This window comes from Centroberyx affinis, unplaced genomic scaffold (genome assembly GCF_046629955.1).
Source record: "Centroberyx affinis isolate AG114_WGS23_722 - 3 ecotype Tasmania unplaced genomic scaffold, CSIRO-AGI_Caff_v1 ptg007141l_1, whole genome shotgun sequence".
NCBI lineage: Eukaryota > Metazoa > Chordata > Actinopteri > Beryciformes > Berycidae > Centroberyx > Centroberyx affinis.
The window spans coordinates 1-17,565 of NW_027283619.1; the positions used below are offsets into that span (position 1 = coordinate 1).

At 41.7% G+C, this 17,565-nt stretch overlaps 2 protein-coding genes across 2 annotated transcripts; one reads left to right on the plus strand and one right to left on the minus strand.

The window, feature by feature from the left end:
• Positions 1–5: 5 nt before the first annotated feature.
• On the plus strand, positions 6–8,000 carry LOC139639341 (tectonin beta-propeller repeat-containing protein 1-like; the record flags this gene model as incomplete). Its single annotated transcript, XM_071513426.1, has 10 exons — positions 6–169; positions 897–993; positions 1,211–1,290; positions 1,428–1,484; positions 2,490–2,664; positions 3,431–3,566; positions 3,862–3,954; positions 4,476–4,582; positions 5,210–5,329; positions 6,197–8,000. Coding segments are annotated over 10 exons (1,179 nt in total), but the record flags the coding sequence as incomplete, so codon positions are not given.
• A 905-nt stretch (positions 8,001–8,905) lies between these two features.
• On the minus strand, positions 8,906–9,701 carry bhlha15 (basic helix-loop-helix family, member a15). Its single transcript, XM_071513427.1, has one exon. The coding sequence runs from the start codon at positions 9,699–9,701 to the stop codon at positions 9,045–9,047; it is 657 nt and encodes a 218-aa protein (XP_071369528.1). The 3' UTR covers positions 8,906–9,044.
• Between the last annotated feature and the right edge of the window lie 7,864 nt (positions 9,702–17,565).

Consider the following 17,565-nt stretch of genomic DNA (forward strand, 5'->3'; position numbering starts at 1 on the left):
GGGGGATCGGCTACGACCACACCGCCTGGGCCTACACCGGGGGCTACGGCGGCGGCTTCTTCCAGGGCCTGGCCAGCAGCACGGACAACATCTACACCCAGACGGACGTGAAGAGCGTCTACATCTACGAGAACCAGAGGTGGAACCCTGTCACCGGATACACCAACAGGTAATGTGCCGATTCGAGTTGAAGACGGGACGGTTGTCACTTTCTCTCAGAGTTTTTATTCTACCACGCAAGGAAAATGAGCCACTGCTCCAATTGGCTGGATGTACAGGGGGGTCTACCCTTTTCTCTGGTTATGATTGGTTGATTTTACTCATGTCTAGTGTCTATGTAGACGTTGGGGCAAAATCTAAACTGCTGGTAAAAAAAAAAAAAAAAAAGGGTTAGGAACTATGGTGAAATGGCAGTGAATACACATTTCATTACTTTGTTACTTCTAGACATCTCAGATTTAAAAATATGATTTAAAATATGATTTAAAATAGATTTAATGCAACCCATGTATGTTAACTAATTTATTTATTCTTGTTTTGCAATTTGGCAATATCTGTGCTGTCTGGTTCTTTGTTTGGTTGTGTAAAAAATTAATAAAATATTATAAAAATAAAATAAAATAGATTTAAAGTATGATAAATACTGGGGAAATGCCACACTGTATAATTCCCCCCACTCCTTTAAGTTTAGTGAGATTCAAGGATGTGTTTTTCGATAAACGGAACTGAATTTATTTAGACTAGACTTTTACCCTGACACGATGAAGTAACAAATGCAAACTATAAGTGGAAAATTGCCACTGAAACTGAAGTAGATGTTGTTTAATTATGTTTTTTGAACATTTAAAGTGAAGAGCCACTCATGATTCATTTGAAGTGTGTTTCTTGTGTTTTAGAGGTCTGCCTACAGACCGCTACATGTGGAGTGATGCTTCAGGACTACATGAGTGCACCAAAACCAACACCAAACCTCCCTCCCCTCACTGGACATGGGTAAACACACACACACACACACACACGCACACTGGGAAATCCCCTGTGTTGCTCTGAAATTGATCCTGTGATACATAGATTAACCACCATCATGCCATTCTAATTCTTAGATGGGGGAAACTATAAATAGCGGGTCTTGAATTATCACAGACAAGGTGTCGAGTCACAAGAGATGAAAGTTTCCAGCGTTTCACTTCCCATTTTTGCCTGTTTTCAGGTGTCTGATTGGGCAATAGACTATGGCATCTCAGGAGGGACAGACAGAGAGGGCTGGCAATACGCAGCTGATTTTCCAGCGTAAGTTTCATATGTCGTTCCTCTACCTTCTCTCCTATTTCAGTCTATTGAAACCGTGCCTCCCCCAAGATTATAAACCTGACTGATTTCTGTTTCTCTTCTCTTCTTCTTCCCTCCTCCCCATCGCTCCATCGCAGGTCATATCATGGTTATAAGACCTTGAAGGACTTTGTGCGTCGCAGGCGATGGGCCAGGTACTATAACAGGCAACGCAGGCATATTTCCCTCTGAAATATTTGTTCAAGCAAGCACACAGTCTGAGAGTGGGCGGTCCACCTCGTTTGCATTTTTTTGTTCTTTATTCAGACAGTAGGAGCGTAGCGAAGGAGACGGAGGAGGTGAGACAGGGTAGAAAGCTTAACCATTCAACTATTTCTGGGCTTATTCAGCTGGAACTAAACCTTTGTGAACAGGAGCCTCCTCTAACTCAAAGGCAGCTTTGCATATTTTGTTTATGATTGATATTTGTATTGGAAATTTTCATGAGCTAGAAAAAGAAAACAATACAATACAAAACATACAATAAACACAAAATACTAATCAGAATAGTACTGAGCATAATATGACAGGACATATACCTTGGCAGAAAAAGAAAGGGATAGTTTTGCATATTTTACAGTTGATTAATCAGCAATAATTACCCTCTCAGCAATTTTGCATTTACATTGTCTAAATGTTTTATAGCTGTATAGGCTTAAATTATGCTGCATAGGGTTTAAAAGTGAAAGTTAAGTAGTTTAGTTGTGTTTTACATCTTAGCTTAGTTCATATGGACTTCTCTGGTGTATATTTCTTATATTTACAGCTGTTTATGCATTGTTTAAATATGTAATAATGTATTTACTGTCTTAGTCTAAAACTGAGCTATAAGACCCGGGGCTGTATGAGAACTAAAGCATAGAAATCTCATCTATTGTTCAGTGGGTAGCAAATGTATTAACATTATGCAAATTGGGAGAAACATCTTAATATTGATTTTTATCATAGGGTTGAATATTGGATTGCTTTGGAACATAACCATAGAGTATGGCAAACATAATTCCAGCAATGTTCACTTCTTGCATTTTTACTTATCTATCTTGTAAACTTTATAACTCTTTTGATAAGTGCTCTATAAATAAAAGTTGTCATTATTAAGATATTTTTGATTCGACTTCAAGGGCTGCAAGCCATACACTCGTCTTTATTTGCCCCCACAGGAAGTGTAAATTGACCACCACAGGCCCCTGGCAGGAAGTCCCGCCCGTCCCGCTGAGTGACGTGACCATCCTGCCGTGTGCGGCTCAGAGCAGCGTGGATCTGGTTCCTCTGTGGGCCATCAGCAACAAGGGAGACGTGCTGTGCCGCCTGGGAGTCACCACACTGACGCCCGCTGTGAGTCACGGCTACACACACACACACACTCAGTATGCAGCTCTAACACCTTCTGGTGAGGCACACAGACACTTTCACCGTCTTTTTCCAGTCTGTCTCTCGTCGATACCTTAAATCCACCTCATTCTCACAAATGCACAGCCATGCACATTACCACCCTGTCCTTCCACTCTGATCCTTAAAGGAAAAATCCCCCCAGAACACTTTAATACTGATTAAAAAAACAGCAAATGGCGATGTACCTTGCATTTGGGCCCATTTGTTGTTTGCTGGTGTCCAGACTCACCATCTGGCACTGACACTCAACAATCATGCAGGGAGAATCCATAGTAGAAGAGGCAGAGAGACCAATTTCTCCATAGACAGTAGCCTCAATAGACCAGAATGCAATGCAGCTTCAGTACAAGACATGTTGTGTTTTGAGTAAGGGGTGCAACTCTCTTTTTTTCTCAACTGGAAAAACTCTTACTCTTGCTTCTTCTTACCACTATCGCTATCACTCCACCTACATGTAAGACCCACAGCTGAATGCAGCAAGTTCAGGCCCATTGGGGGTTGTTGAAAGGCATTCTGGGAAATGTAGGAAAAATCACTAACTAAAGTAGGAATAGGTCGAGGGAAAGTAGGTACACCAAAAAAGTAAATGACAACACTTCACAAAATAAATCCTGAAATGCATTGAACATCTTAAATTGATGATGTCTAACAGTGTAAGAGTATTCGGAGGGGGGATTTTTGCTTTAATATCCTCTTGTCGGTCTCTTAGGGCTCATCGTGGCTCCATGTGGGAACGGACCAGCCTTTCAAGTCCATCTCCATCGGAGCGGCCAACCAGGTTTGGGCCATCGCTCGGGACGGCTCTGCCTTCTACAGGGGATCAGTGTCTCCTCAGAACCCAGCAGGTCAGTGGGAGAACCCTGGAGGTTCTGCCGGGAAGAACCGACTGTAGTGTTGATATTCCATGTCATCTTTGAGTCTGCATCTCATTAGAAACCTTTCAACTCGAATTTAAAAAACAAAGAGGAACACTTTAAGATTAACTTGGAGTGAACAGAGTTATGAAAACAAGACTTGGGGGGTGTTTTGTGATGGTGTTTGTCCCTGTCCAGATGATTTTCCCCGTTATGGTCTCAAAGTATTGTGTGTGTGTGTGTGCGTGCTGTGTGTGTGTGCTGTGTGCTGTGTCTCCCCCTGCAGGAGACTGTTGGTACCACATCCCCTCCCCAGCCAAACAGAAGTTGAAGCAGGTGTCTGTCGGGAGAACGTCAGTCTACACTGTAGATGAGAACGGTAAAGCAACTGTGTTCCTATTTACCATTTAACCTCACACAAACACTACCAGTCAAAAGTATGGACACACCTGATTGAAAGTACTGAGTGTTTTTCATTATCTTAAAGCCATTTTAATATAAAAGCTTAAAAGCTTGAAATTTGTTTCCTAGACAAATATAAACAGTGAAGTTGATGCCTATGTATGAATTTCTTTCCAAAGCCTTTGCCTTTCCATCAAGGCAAAGGAGAATCTAAAATATAAGATAGTTTTGATTTGTTTAACACTTTTTTTGGTCACTGCATAATTCCATTTGTGTTATTTCATTGTTTTGATATTTTTACTATTATTCTAAAATGTGAAAAACAGTCAAAAATAAAGAAAAATGTGTGTGTCCAAACTTTTGACTGGTTGTGTACATAAATTCAGACACGCCAGATTCCTTTACTCATTCAAAGTAACCCCAGTTAAACCTGTGTGCCTGTGAGAGACTTCCTCAGTATCACTGATCATGTGTGTGATGGTGTTTGTCCCTGTCCAGGTAACCTGTGGTACCGGCAGGGCGTGACCCCCAGCTACCCCCAGGGGTCGTCATGGGAACACATCTCCAATAATGTGCGCAAAGTCTCAGTGGGACCTCTGGACCAGGTAGGACCAGGATGTCAGATACCACAGCATGGCACTTTCTTCTCTGTTGTTCATCTTTCACTGTTGTCAGGCAAAGAGTCATTTAGATTGAAGTAAATGGTAGAATTCCCTGTGATAGTCATGGTATAATATATCAGTGGTTCTGAACCTTTTTGGCCCACAACTTAAAAAACAGGAGACACATACTCATGACCTCTTGACATTAAATTGAGGAACCAAATTTTTTATTTCCCCATTTTAGGATTTTCACTTGAACTATTGGAGAAAGCCTAAAATTTCTGGATATTAAAGTTTTCAGTTACCTCTCACTGCCATTTGAAGCTGCTAATGTGTGAAGTTGCCTAGTATAGCTTTATTATAAAATATAATATAATATAATAATGTATTTGTATATTCAGAATCTATTTTTCACAACCATTAAATCATCACACAAACCCACCAAAATCACCATAGGACCCTCTGGGGTGTACTGACCCCAGTATGACCCCTGACCCCAGGTTGACCCCTGGTATATATATGAGTAAATGACATGATGTGGTGATGGAATAGAAAGATCAATGATATGAAGAAAAAACTCTTCTCTTGCAGGTTGTTTTGTCAGTGATTTTTGTTGTTTTGTTGTTGTAGGTGTGGATCATAGCAGACAAGGTGCAGGGCAGCCACAGTCTGAGCTGTGGGACAGTGTGCCATCGACTCGGGGTCCAACCCATGGAGCCCAAAGGACAGTCCTGGGACTATGGCATAGGGGTAAGACACCATGGAGACTAAACTGTGTGTGGCATTCCTCTGCTGTCTGTTTGACCCCACAAAAGTAATGTGGCCCTACAGTGTATTTGACCACCTCTCACTTTCTTTATATACTGTAAGTTTTAAAGGGACATCAAGTAATCTATGGATTTTATCGACCTCTATTGGTGACCAGTAGGAATTACAACACCACTGATAGAACTTATCTGCTCCTACATAAGTCACTGGCACACTGGACTCTCACCCACAACTCACATCCCCTACATTTGCACAACAGAGAGGAGAGAGCTAGCTAAGTAGAGCAGAGATCCAACAAAAGGTCTAGTGAAGAGGCAACATATTACCATGCTAAATACTGGAATAATAATACTGCTTTGTCATTTGATTTTTTTGGCTTGAGATCAAGGTTTTTTAGTGTTCGTAGTTGTCTTGGCACCTGGCAAAGTAAATGTTGAGTCATTAGTATTGAGCCACAGTCCTATCAACCCCTTGCAGATAAATATTATGGTCATTTTGTGCTATGAGGCAGTAAAAATCGTACCATTGAAACAATAATAGATATATTAGTATCTGTTTGTTACTGAGACAATAGTTTGCTGCAATAGGCTATGTCTTTTTCACAGTGTAAAATCTAGGTACAAACAACAGTAGATCTTGCCACAGTAAGACAGTATCAAATCTCTCTTTCTCTCTTGCTCTATCCTTCTCTCCCTCCTCTCTCTCTCTCTCTCTCTCTCTCCTCTCTCTCTCTCTCTCTCTCTCTCTCTCTCTCTCTCTCTCTCTCTCTCTCTCTCTCTCTCTCTCTCTCTCTCTCTCCTCTCTCTCTCTCTCTCCTTCCCTCCCTCTCTTCCTGTCCATCAAATCCAGGGTGGATGGGACCACATCACAGTGAGAGGGAACTCCATGGAGCCGCCCCGGGTGCGTCTGCCCTCTCTAACCGACCCCTCCGCCCCGGCCCCCCGCAGCCCCCTCCCTGTCCGGAACATGGAGGTCAATGGCAATGCTGTGGGATGCTAGACACACACACACACACACACACACACACACCCACATACACACAAGGGCACACATGCATTGTTTGCAAATGTACAGTGTACAGATGCTCTCATAAATACAGACACACACTCGTAGCCATCCTAAACCATTTTACTTTTTAAATTTTCACTTTTTTTTTAATCAACGTCCTTTTAAAACCACTGCTGCTGTTGATACTGAAGTAGCACTGATGATAATTTAATTCCAGAGTCCTTTAGTCTTATAATGCATTACCTAGGTCACTGTAACAGAAGGCTGTTTTCTGTAAGGTGAAAAATATACTACAAACTATATCTCTGGTATCTTAAATCCTGTGCTGAATCTCTCTCTCTCTCTCTCTCTCTCTCTCTCTCTCTCTCTCTCTCTCTCCCTCTCTCTCTCTCCCTCTTTAAATGTTGTTCACTTTACTAAGCATTCATCTCAATAGGGCATTCCAATGTCATTTTTTTGCCATTTGTTTTTTTCACTAATATTTAACTCAATGGTCTTAATACATTATTGTTTTTTATTTATTCATCAGGATGTAATGTTTCTGTTTCTTTGTATGGTTGCTGTATATAGAGAGCTGTATATGGGGTCAACTGTGGAGTTTTGTCGTTATGTGGTGAAGGTGGCGGGGTGATGCTGTTTTTTAAAAGATATCTAATGAAGTTTTTAGTGAGAGAAAGATTTAATTTCCTTGATGATGTGGATTGTTACTGAACTGTCCAGCTGTATGCAAACTAAAGAAATGTCACAAAAATGTACTCTTGTTTTTTTAACCTGCTGGCACCGGGTTAAGAGATCTTGTAACAGCAGAGTTAACCTAGATTACTATGGATTTATTTCTGGAGTCAGAAGTAAATCGATTACCGGATATAGCAGGCAGGGCAGCGTGTGATCCAGGGCTTACTGGCTCCCCTTGTTGTCTGGTAATCAGCCACAATGCTTTACACCCTTGTACCTACAGTGGACTGATCTTTTATATAACAATTTGATGTTATTTTCAGAAATATGTGTTATTCTCATGGACTATGTGCAATGGTTAGCATTATGGCTATACACTGGGATGAAGGCAAAGTGTGGGTTACTTGTAAAAGTCTTGTGGTTGAAATGCTAAAAATGGACCTTCCTCTTTCTCAGGAGAATATCATTATTCCCAAAAAAACACACAAAAAAAAACATTTTGCATGCTCTCCACTTCCTTTTGACTGATGCTAGTATAATGACTGAGCAGGGAGCAGACAGCAGTAAAAGAAACTATATTTTTGTTATAAACCTGTAAGATATTAGTGTTATTGTTAGAGTATTGTGGGTGTTGCAATGTTAATATATTGAGATGGCATATTGTTTGATGAAGAGCAAGTACATCAAGAAAGTCAACTGTTCCATTACGAAATATTCATAAACCACTCCGACAGGCACTGACAGACTGCATCCCTTGAGGCATTAGTTTATGTTAATGGCTGCCTTAAATGCGCCACAATAAGGAGGTTCTGTCAAAATATAATGAAATGATTGTAAATGTTCTGTACAGAGATCTGTCTGTATTGTCTGTGAATAACAAACATTAAAACGTGGTTCTGTACTGTGCAACACACCAGTGCTGTTGACATCGTGGCGTACATCTTCCTCAGTGTTGTGCATGGTCAAAATAACGGTACTTGTCAATAAATAAATGTGTTTATTGATAATAACTCCTCGAAGGGTTTCTCTTTTCTTCTGATCTCCTTCACTACGATTTCCTGCCTCAAGACAACCCATAGAGACACAGTACAGCAGATTTCACACATCTTTAACATCATGTTTACCTTCCAGGTAGGTGTACAACATTTGTGGGTAGACAAACAAATCTTGTTTTCAACAGTAATTATAAGCAAATGGTCAAACCCGCTTTCTGTCGTCTTTCAACATGGCAATATTTAAATAGTCGAGCAGACGCCTGCTTGTCTTCCCATTCTTGGATGTGACAGTTGTGACTAGAGGCTATGCTTGGCAGGTTTCTCAACAGAAAACACACAAGAAGATAACAAGATAACAGAAAAAAAAGAAGAACAAGTCCTCAGCCCCTGCTTGAAACATAGAAGACAAGAAAATGAATGAGACAGAATGGCAAAAGATTAGCCCTTCCTTTCTGAGTACCGCAGCAGATGAACTTCAGTGTTTCACTACTCTTGAAGTTTCACCATGGTCCATTGGGAGTCCACTGTCCTATCTGCAGTCTTTGTATCCGCTCCACTCACTCGGGTCTTACTGTGGAGAAAACATGCTGCCTTCTGCTTATTGAATCAAAGAGTTATAGTATATTATATCAAGGTGAATGGTCCTGGCTGTCCCCAAGTCGTTCCCCACCTTCCACCAAGAGCATGTTCTTTGAGATAAGGCCACAGCTGATGGAGGCAGCCCACCTTGAACTATGTCATGCCATGTTCAAGCACTGCTGGATGCTTTCATGACAATACAGTAAGGTCGATCTGGATTAGTGACAGAGGAATATGATCTGAAATAGCGCCCTGTTCCTACAGAGAACACCATTTTCGACCAGAACCCTGTACGGTTTACTGCGGCTCTGATCGAAGCAGTGCGCCTGTAGGAACTGGATGACATTTGAGATTTGGCCCCAGAAGTCCATCCTCAGCCTCTCTATGTGCCTTGGAGACCAGCCTCTCGGTCTTTCCTGGTCTCCACCGTTAGCCGTGTGCTAGCTGAGCTGGCTGAAGCTGTGCATGTGGCTGAGGTACTGGGCCAGATCGTCTTCCCCCTCCTCCTCCAGGTGCTGCTGGTAGCACTGGAGCAGCTTGGCGGCGCTGGCCTCCGATGCGGCCTCGCCGGCGGGCAGGCAGGCCCCGGACATGCCCAGGATGATGGTGGTCAGGGATTTGATGTAATTCTTGGCCAGGGTCAGCGTCTCGATCTTGGACAGCTTCTTCTCCGTCTTGACGTGGGGGATGGCCTCGCGCAACGCTTGGAAGGCGTTGTTGAGTTTGTGCATGCGCTGGCGTTCCCGCTCGTTGCTCTCCAGGCGGCGGACGTTGCGTTCCTTGGTGCCGGTGCCGTGTTGCCGACGGCGCCGGTGAGGAGCTAGGGTCGCTCTTCCTCCGGCGCCTCCTCTTCCACCCCCTCCTCCTCCTCCTCCTCCTCCTCCTCCTCCTCTTCGTCGCTCCCGGTCGCCACTCCTCAGCGACCCCCTCCAAGAGCCGCCGATCCGGACGGAGGCCTCGGAGCCTTCCTGTTCGCTGGAGCCCGGTTCCGGTTCTGTGTCCGGTTCCGGTTCTGTGTCCGGTTCCAGTTCTGGCTCCGGGTCGGGGTCTGGCCAGGTCCTCCTGGATGGTTTCACAGCCTTCCCTTTGGACTTCATCCTGCTGCCTCCTCCACCTTTCCCTCTCACAGTGTAGATCTCACAGCTTCAAACAGGCCTGCAAGGCAAGAGGGACGACAACAGCCTAGAGAAGAGAAGAGAAGGAAAGAGAAGAGAAGAGAAGGGGGGAGGAGAGGAGAGGAGAAAAGAGAAGAGAAGAGAAGGGGGGAGGAGAGGAGAAAAGAGAAGAAAAAAGGGAAGAAGAGAAAGGATGAGACGAGAAGACAAGAGAACAGAAGTGAACATGACTCATGATGCTTCTCTCAAACACACTAAAAAAGTGGAGTTTTAATGTAAATTCATTTGATGCATGTAAATTTGATGTAAATTCATTTTCAGAAACTGTTTTCAGAAACTGTTTTCAGAAACTGTTTGCATATAGTTTTCTGTCAGTCAACCAGCAACAAAGCCCAACTTCTGAATAAGCTTGTCTCTCAGTCAAACGGCCATGCATCCTGTTGTATCTAATCAGCCTCTTGCGGTGTGAAAACTCCATGATGTTGGTCTGTAATCTACACCTCTCTTATCCTGCCGGGCCCTCAGATAATGCCCATTTCAAGGTTACACTCACAAAAAAAACAGAGAGCAGGCAGCAGTCACAATCGGCTAATTCACCTCTGATGCTCCACAGCCTGATTTTACCCATAGAAAGTTTGGCTTGAAGCACTTTGGCCATGAAGACTAAAACGATAAAGATATATTGCTGAGTGAGTAAAGTTTCTGAAGTTGAGGATGATGCAATTTTGAAATTTGTTGAGGCTGATTGTAATCATTCACACCGTGGTGACAGTAGGCTAGTATGAAAATTTGTTTAAACCATACTATCAAACATGCTAATATCCACAGGATAAAGCTGCTTTACATAGATTAGTGCACACACACACACTTATTTTTTAACTTGAGCACATAAACCTCAGGCTATATGTCTCCATCATCATCCCTTTAGGCTTTTTTCTCCCTCTTTCTCCCTTTTCTCCCTCTTTTCCCTGACCTACGTTTAATCACCTCAGCTGTAGTGTTGTAAGAGATAAGAGGCAGCCAGCCAAAAGTCTATTTCATTCACTCTAACCAAATAATAGACAAAGCAACCATGACAGGAGATTAAAAAGCAGTGGTGAAGGATTGAAAAGCCTTACCTTGGAAGTAAAAAATAATAATAATAACTTTCCCCTTCTGAGTGTTTTGGGCTACAGCAAAAGCGTCACCATCTAGCCGCCAATTAAAGCACCATAATATAAAGTTTATTGTGGTGAGAGCGGAGCGGAGCTGTGCAGCAGAGATAAAACTGTCACATGTGAGTCAGCTACCTGTTGCTGACTGTTGTACACGTAGCGCTGCTCAGCCAATAGGAGAGCCGCTCCGACAACTGAGCCTGTGGTCAGCCAAAATGTCACAGCAGGAACAGACGGGCTGCTGTGCAATATCCCCGTACTACAATTTAAAAAAAAAACTAAAAAATTAAAAACTTTCACATGCATTTCAGAATACTGCATGTTCAAATGTATGCGCAAAAATATCTACATTCATTAGAAATGCAGATGACATTCCAAATACATATAACTATATTTTCACTATTTACTGAGATAGACTTGCAGATACGTAGGGTTCGACCGATATGGGTTTTTGAGGGCCGATACCGATATTTTTTTTGCCTTGAAGCTGCCAAAATTTTGTGCCAGCATTCTTAAAATGTGACAACTTTCATACCCAAGATATCCAAAAAAAAATGACAAGGATTCAGTGGTTTTTTCCCCCCTAAATTTTTATTCTTGCCAAGGTGGAAACAACATTTATACGATCAAGTGACATTAAAACTCTTACATTAAAAACCCAAACTGATGACATTATTTTTAGGTGGTTAGAAGCTCCTTAAAAGCAAATAAAGCAAATGAAAAAAAGTTGCAGCTTTTACATACTGTTTTAATGTACTTGTGTCCAATATCGGCCCCATACCGATATATTGGTCTCACTCTAATATACAGTATGATGAGAAAATGTATTTCCAGTGTCCAAAGTATATTTTGAATGAATGTCATCTGCATGTACAAATACATTTTCGTCAATTTTTGCATATTTTTCTTTGCACTATGCACCTCAGCCTGAACCTTTTGTTTCAGCGCTCAGCAGTAGTCAGAAGAGATAATGACAGAGACTTATTGTAATGAGTAAAGTCTTGAATTAGATGTAAAAAAATAAAAAAAATACCACATGAAATGCTCCACTTCGGTTCCTCAGCCACTCCCTCGACTCCAAGCAGTTAACATAATTTCCATTGTGGGTTATCGCCCTCCACTGCTTCATTTGAATACAGTCAGCTACACCTAAATGTAGCTGGCCTTCCAATGTCACCCATAAAATATGTTCCATTATTAACTTTTTTCCAAACTGAAACCATTTTAGAAGCATCTTTATTCCTTGCACATTGCACCACTGTCATTACCTTCCCTATAATGAGAAAGTAACATAGAATTAAACAAAGACACCAAATAAAGGATCATATATAGCCTCAAATCTATCTAATTTGCCTAGAGAGCAGAGATTACTGTGTGTTAAAAACAGTTGTTGGCTGAAGATGGCTGCCTGTTCCTATAGGGAGAAGGATCATGGAACATAATTAACCTTGTTAATTAACTGCCATCAAACCCCTTCTTTGCATGGATGTGTGATCTGCAGTAATCTTTAATTGTTGACCCAGCTCCTACTGTTTGGCTTGGGGAACCAAACACCAACTGTTGGCAGTTGGGATTACTATCTCTGGTACTGTGAAAGATAGTTGAATCGGGTGGTGTCATGGCAGTGATGTGGACATATTGACCGTTTATACTGTTACGTTTCACAGCATGTTGTATAGTGTTAAAGTGGAAATGTCCCACAGTTTCTTCAGAAGCTCGCATCATTGTTCTGATGGGGCCAGATTCACAAAGCACTTTTGGAAAAAAAATAATAATAATAATAATTTGGAAGTATTTTCAGAATTTTCATAACTTAGGCCTACTTAGAAAAAATGAGATTCTTAAAAGCAAATTCTCAAATAAAGTTTGTCCTAACTTTAAGATAACCTTCCATTTGTCTTAAAATTGTTGCTGTGAAAAGGTAAACTTACAGTATCTTACATTTTAAGCTTGAAATTGTATTAAGCTTAGCTAGCTAGCTGTTAGCATACATTAGCTGATAGCCTACTCTTTAGGTTAATGTTTTCTTCTTAGCCGTTAGCATACATTGGCTGATAGCATACTGTTTAGGTTAACGTTTTCTCCTTAAAGGTCACACGAGTGGATTTCAATTTTCAAACCAACAAAGGCTATATTGCTATAGCTAGCGTAATGTCATCAAACATTCTCATTTAAATAACTGAAATTAAAGTTTGGGGTTGTTTACAGCATGGTTGCTAGTTAGGCCCGATTTCAGAAGTTCCTAAGTAAGAAACCAAGACAAGTTGAGACCAATCTTAAGAAAATATTGGGGAAGCCATTTATCCTCTTAAGAACCTCCTAAAATTTCTTCTAAGGTAACTTATCAAGATCTCTCTTAAAGCGATGCTGAACTTTGGTAGTACCTTGGGTTGCTTCCTGGACATAACCCCAAAATCGGCCACTCTCTGTTGTCTGTTGCTCTGGTAGAGGAGATTGTGTTTTTTTTCTCTTTCCAATGACTGCCATTATATGGCGAAACAGGTCTGAAAATCACACTTCTAGGACATAAACAAACTCAGACAAGCCAGATTCTGACGATATATTAAAAAAACGATTCATTCTGCAGATTTTTTTTTACGTGCATCGCTTCTTTATGTTTATAAAACCTACAGATTTTGGTCGATGGTACACATTGGTTTAATATAACAAAGGCGATTTACTTAAAAAAATTATGCAGAATGACAATTTTTTGAATATATTGTCAGAATCTGCTTTGTTCGCATTCGTTTATGTGCTAGAAGTGTGATTTTGAGACCTGTTTCCGTCATACATTACATCGCCAAAATACAATTCTTCAGTCTCCTCTACCGGAGCAACAGATAACAGAGACTCACCAATTTTGGGGTTTTTTCATGTCCAGGAAGCTACACAACCAAAGGCACTACCAAAGTTCAACATCACTTTAAGAGGAGTTTTGTGAATAAAACACCCATGAATTTCAGCAGCCACATTGGCAGGCACAATGCTAGCTAGCTAAGCTTAGCAAAAGCTTAATTTGTGTTTAAATGTATGAATTATTTTTACTGCTACAATTTAGGAATATAATTTGAGAACTTTACTTTCAAGAATCTCATTTATTTGTCATTTTATTTTTCTCAGGAAGCAAAATAAGAAGAAAGTTAAGAAAATACTTAATTATTTTGCTGAATAAAACTGTTCTTAACTCTTTTCTTAAGATTAGAGTTACAAGGAAAAAATAGGACTTAAGAACTTTTTGTGAATGTGGCCCAAGAGCACCAGTTTACCTTTAACTGTTTCTGCTGCTGTGAGCAACGTTCACACCAATGTCAGCTTGTCAGACAAACATGAACATGCAACAGCAACAATATTGTACAGGTGTGACGCTCCCAGCTTTTACAAGCAAACACTTTTACCCACACTGCTGGGTTTGGTGTCCTTGAGCAGCTTACATTTGTGTGTATGCGTGTGTGTGTGTGTGTGTGTGTGTGTGTGCGTGAGTGCTTGTGAACACTAAGACTAGTCCTGCCAGGTTTCCTTTCCTCCTCAGGTACATTGTATCTAATCAACCAAACCTCGCTGATGCTGGTTGTGTGGAAACATTATCTATTATTTTTAGTTTGTTCAGTTTCTGCTTCCATTGGCCCTAAGGCCTACACTGTGTGTTTAGTCACAGTCGCTGATAAATTCGGGGCTGAATACACTTCAGTAATGAGGCAAGCAAACAGGGCCTCCACAAGCATGCTTTGTTTGAGGAAAACAAACTGTATTGACAATCACCATATACTCCTCATATCTTGACACCAAGATTAACTAGGATTTGATGCTTGGAGAGCATGGAATACAACATTTTAAAGATAAAGTGGGATTTTCAGCAACAGACAATAATTTATTATACTCATCGCAGCCTAGACCAGGGGGTGAAGAACACACCTTGACATAGTTCACACCTCTTTTTCTGTTTCCTCGTCTCATTCACTCATTTTCTTCCTTGATCGTCTTTTTTTCTCTCCATGATAGCACTGCAACCTGTCTGTCTTCTATAAACACTCTTGACAGAAACACACTGTCTGTACTGTGTTTCAGTCCATAGTCCAGTACTTTTGAACACGTTTGGTTTAGTCTGAGGTTCAGGTTTGTATGTAATCATATTGATGAAGAAGACAGGATGATAAGAAAAAAACAGCTTGAAAGAAAGAGGTTTGCAGCTGGAAAGGTACCAAGATTCAGTTGTGCAACTTGGCTGTTTTATCACAACGCAGCCAGTGATCCGTCTCACACCGCCGAAGCACTCAATGCGCCGTCACACAGCCTTGCAGCGTTGTGATGTCATGAGCGGCAGGTGCATTTGGGAAGGAAAAAAAAAAAAAAAAAAAGCCATTAAATCCCTGACTCATCATAAAAGAGGAGGGAGGTGGGGAGAGACGAGTAGAGGCGAAGAGGAGGAGATAGGGAAGATTAGTCAGTTTTTCCATGAGGCCAAGGCTGGCTGTCTGAAAGAAAAACAAGTGTGGATGTCACACTAGGCCATGGTGACAGTGAGGTGGCCTTTGGCTGGAGGCAGACGCTCTGATAGGATAAAAAGCCTCCGTTTTGTGTCATCAAAATCAGCACCTACAATCGGATATGTGTGTGTGTGTGTGTGTGTGTGTGTTTGTGTCACTGACCCTTTGTCTCACAGCTCAAGGTCTGACTCAGTGACATGAGTGAGGAATAGGCAGGTTTGGGACAGAAAGAAATGCCGAGGCCGGGACAGACCGGTCCAGCTGTGGGTCGGGGCGTAGCGGTGAGATAGCGGCGAGTGTCGGACACACTGACGGCAGTTCCTATTGGCCCAGTCCAAAGCTGAGAAGTCATCCTCCCACTCGAAGCCTGCAGAGCAAAACCAAACCCTGAATTAGTGACAACAAACTGCTAATAGAGTGCAACACTTGGGTTTAGCAGCGTTTACAAATGTTGTTAACTTTGCTGATTGCACTGTCCCGCCCCTGATCTTGTTACGGGTCAAAGCAGGTGTGAATAGGGATTATATGTCATAGATGTGAGTAGGGATTAGTTTGAAGGATAGTTAACAGGGTACCGCTGTCATCTAAGGTGAGATCTGGGAGGTTGTAAGGATAACTGCATGGTGGAGATGTGCAGTCCTCTGCTGAGCTCTGCAGCTCCATGGTGGGACTCTCCTATGAAGAATAACAGTCATAGTCAGTTAGCTGGCAGGCAGCTCATGCTACAGTTTGATGGATAGTGAATAATAACTGGAAACAAAGGAGGTTGGAAGCATCTTGGGTTTGATCTGGGTTTGCAAGATGAATAGAAAGTATTGAAACAAGTCAAACGGGTACATTTTGAAAAAAAACCCTTTTGCCATTTGGAAGATGCCTTACATTACCATGGATACTACATTTTTTTTTAGCATGGGTAACCCCAGGGGGAAACAAAGCCCGAATCCATGGGTGTTAGTGCTGTGTAGGGATGGGACGATGTGCTTATCTCAACTGACTGTGGAGAATTATGTTTATTTCTGAGCCACAAATCTTTCTAGCGATGGCACTGGCTTGCTAGAATGTGAACAAAAATTTTAAAATGTCATTACAAAGTGCAAATAATACTATTTCGATGGGGAGAAACTTGTGAAACTGTGATGGTCAAGCCGTCTCATTTGTGGTTACTACAACAGAATAAAATGGAGCTAATATCACGATTATTTTTTCTGCCCCACGATACCTATTGTCACAGTTTTGTATTATTGAATATTATTGAATTTTGATGTATAGTCCCATCCCTAGTGCTGCGCTGTACAGGACTGCAGGAGAACGGTACCTGATCAAACAAGTAGACAGTGACATCCTCAACGAAGGACACACACTTCCTCTTGATTCCCTTTCTGTCTCTCCCAGATGATTTGCCTGGAACTTCGTAGCTTCGACTGGGTTTCAGAAGACTTTTAGGGTTGCGTGTATTAATATTGTCTGTGGCGATCTTTTCACACTTACATTCCTCAAAGCTGTCCATGTTGGGACTGCAGGGAGTAGAGTTTTTTAAATCACCTGATGCCTTGCTGGTATCGTTGATATGGCAACTATTAATCCCATTGATTGTCCTATCATGCTCCTTGTGGTAAATGTCACCAAATATCTCCGGTGGCACAGAGCGATGTTCATCACAGAGAATGATGAAAACTTTATGCTGACCCATCATACCAGTATCCTGCTGGGTTGCAACGTTTAGATCCTTAGTGATCGAACCGAAAAAGTCCCGTTTATTAAAGATTAGTCTTGTCCAAGGTGCCTCCTTCAGGGACTCGGAGGCAAAAGTATTTGTAATAGATGCTACAGAAGTAATTGTTGGGTGATGGATGGGCTGTGATCGCTCCAGAAGACAACAGTGTTGAGGGGGGACAGATGGTTTGGGGTGGTGGTTCCTCCGGGACTGAGGGGCTGTGGTGCCTCTTTGACCCAGGATACAGAGGCAGGTGATCGGGTTCAGGTCCTCATCAGCCTGGGTCATCTGACCAGAGGAGATCCAGAACTGGAGCTCTTCATCCCTGCATGAACGATTCAAAATGACTCAGTGAGTCCAGTAATAAATAAGCATGAAATAAAACTAAATTTGTAATATACTGTATATATTATATATATTTATTACACATCAGGGCAGGCTTCATTAAAAGTATTTGAAGTGGTAATCTGCGAGATTCTTGTTTTCAATTTTCT

What these genes read in the sequence shown, in the direction of transcription:
- bhlha15 (XM_071513427.1), bottom strand. Translation starts at nt 9,701, where the DNA reads ATGAAGTCCAAAGGGAAGGCTGTGAAACCATCCAGGAGGACCTGGCCA.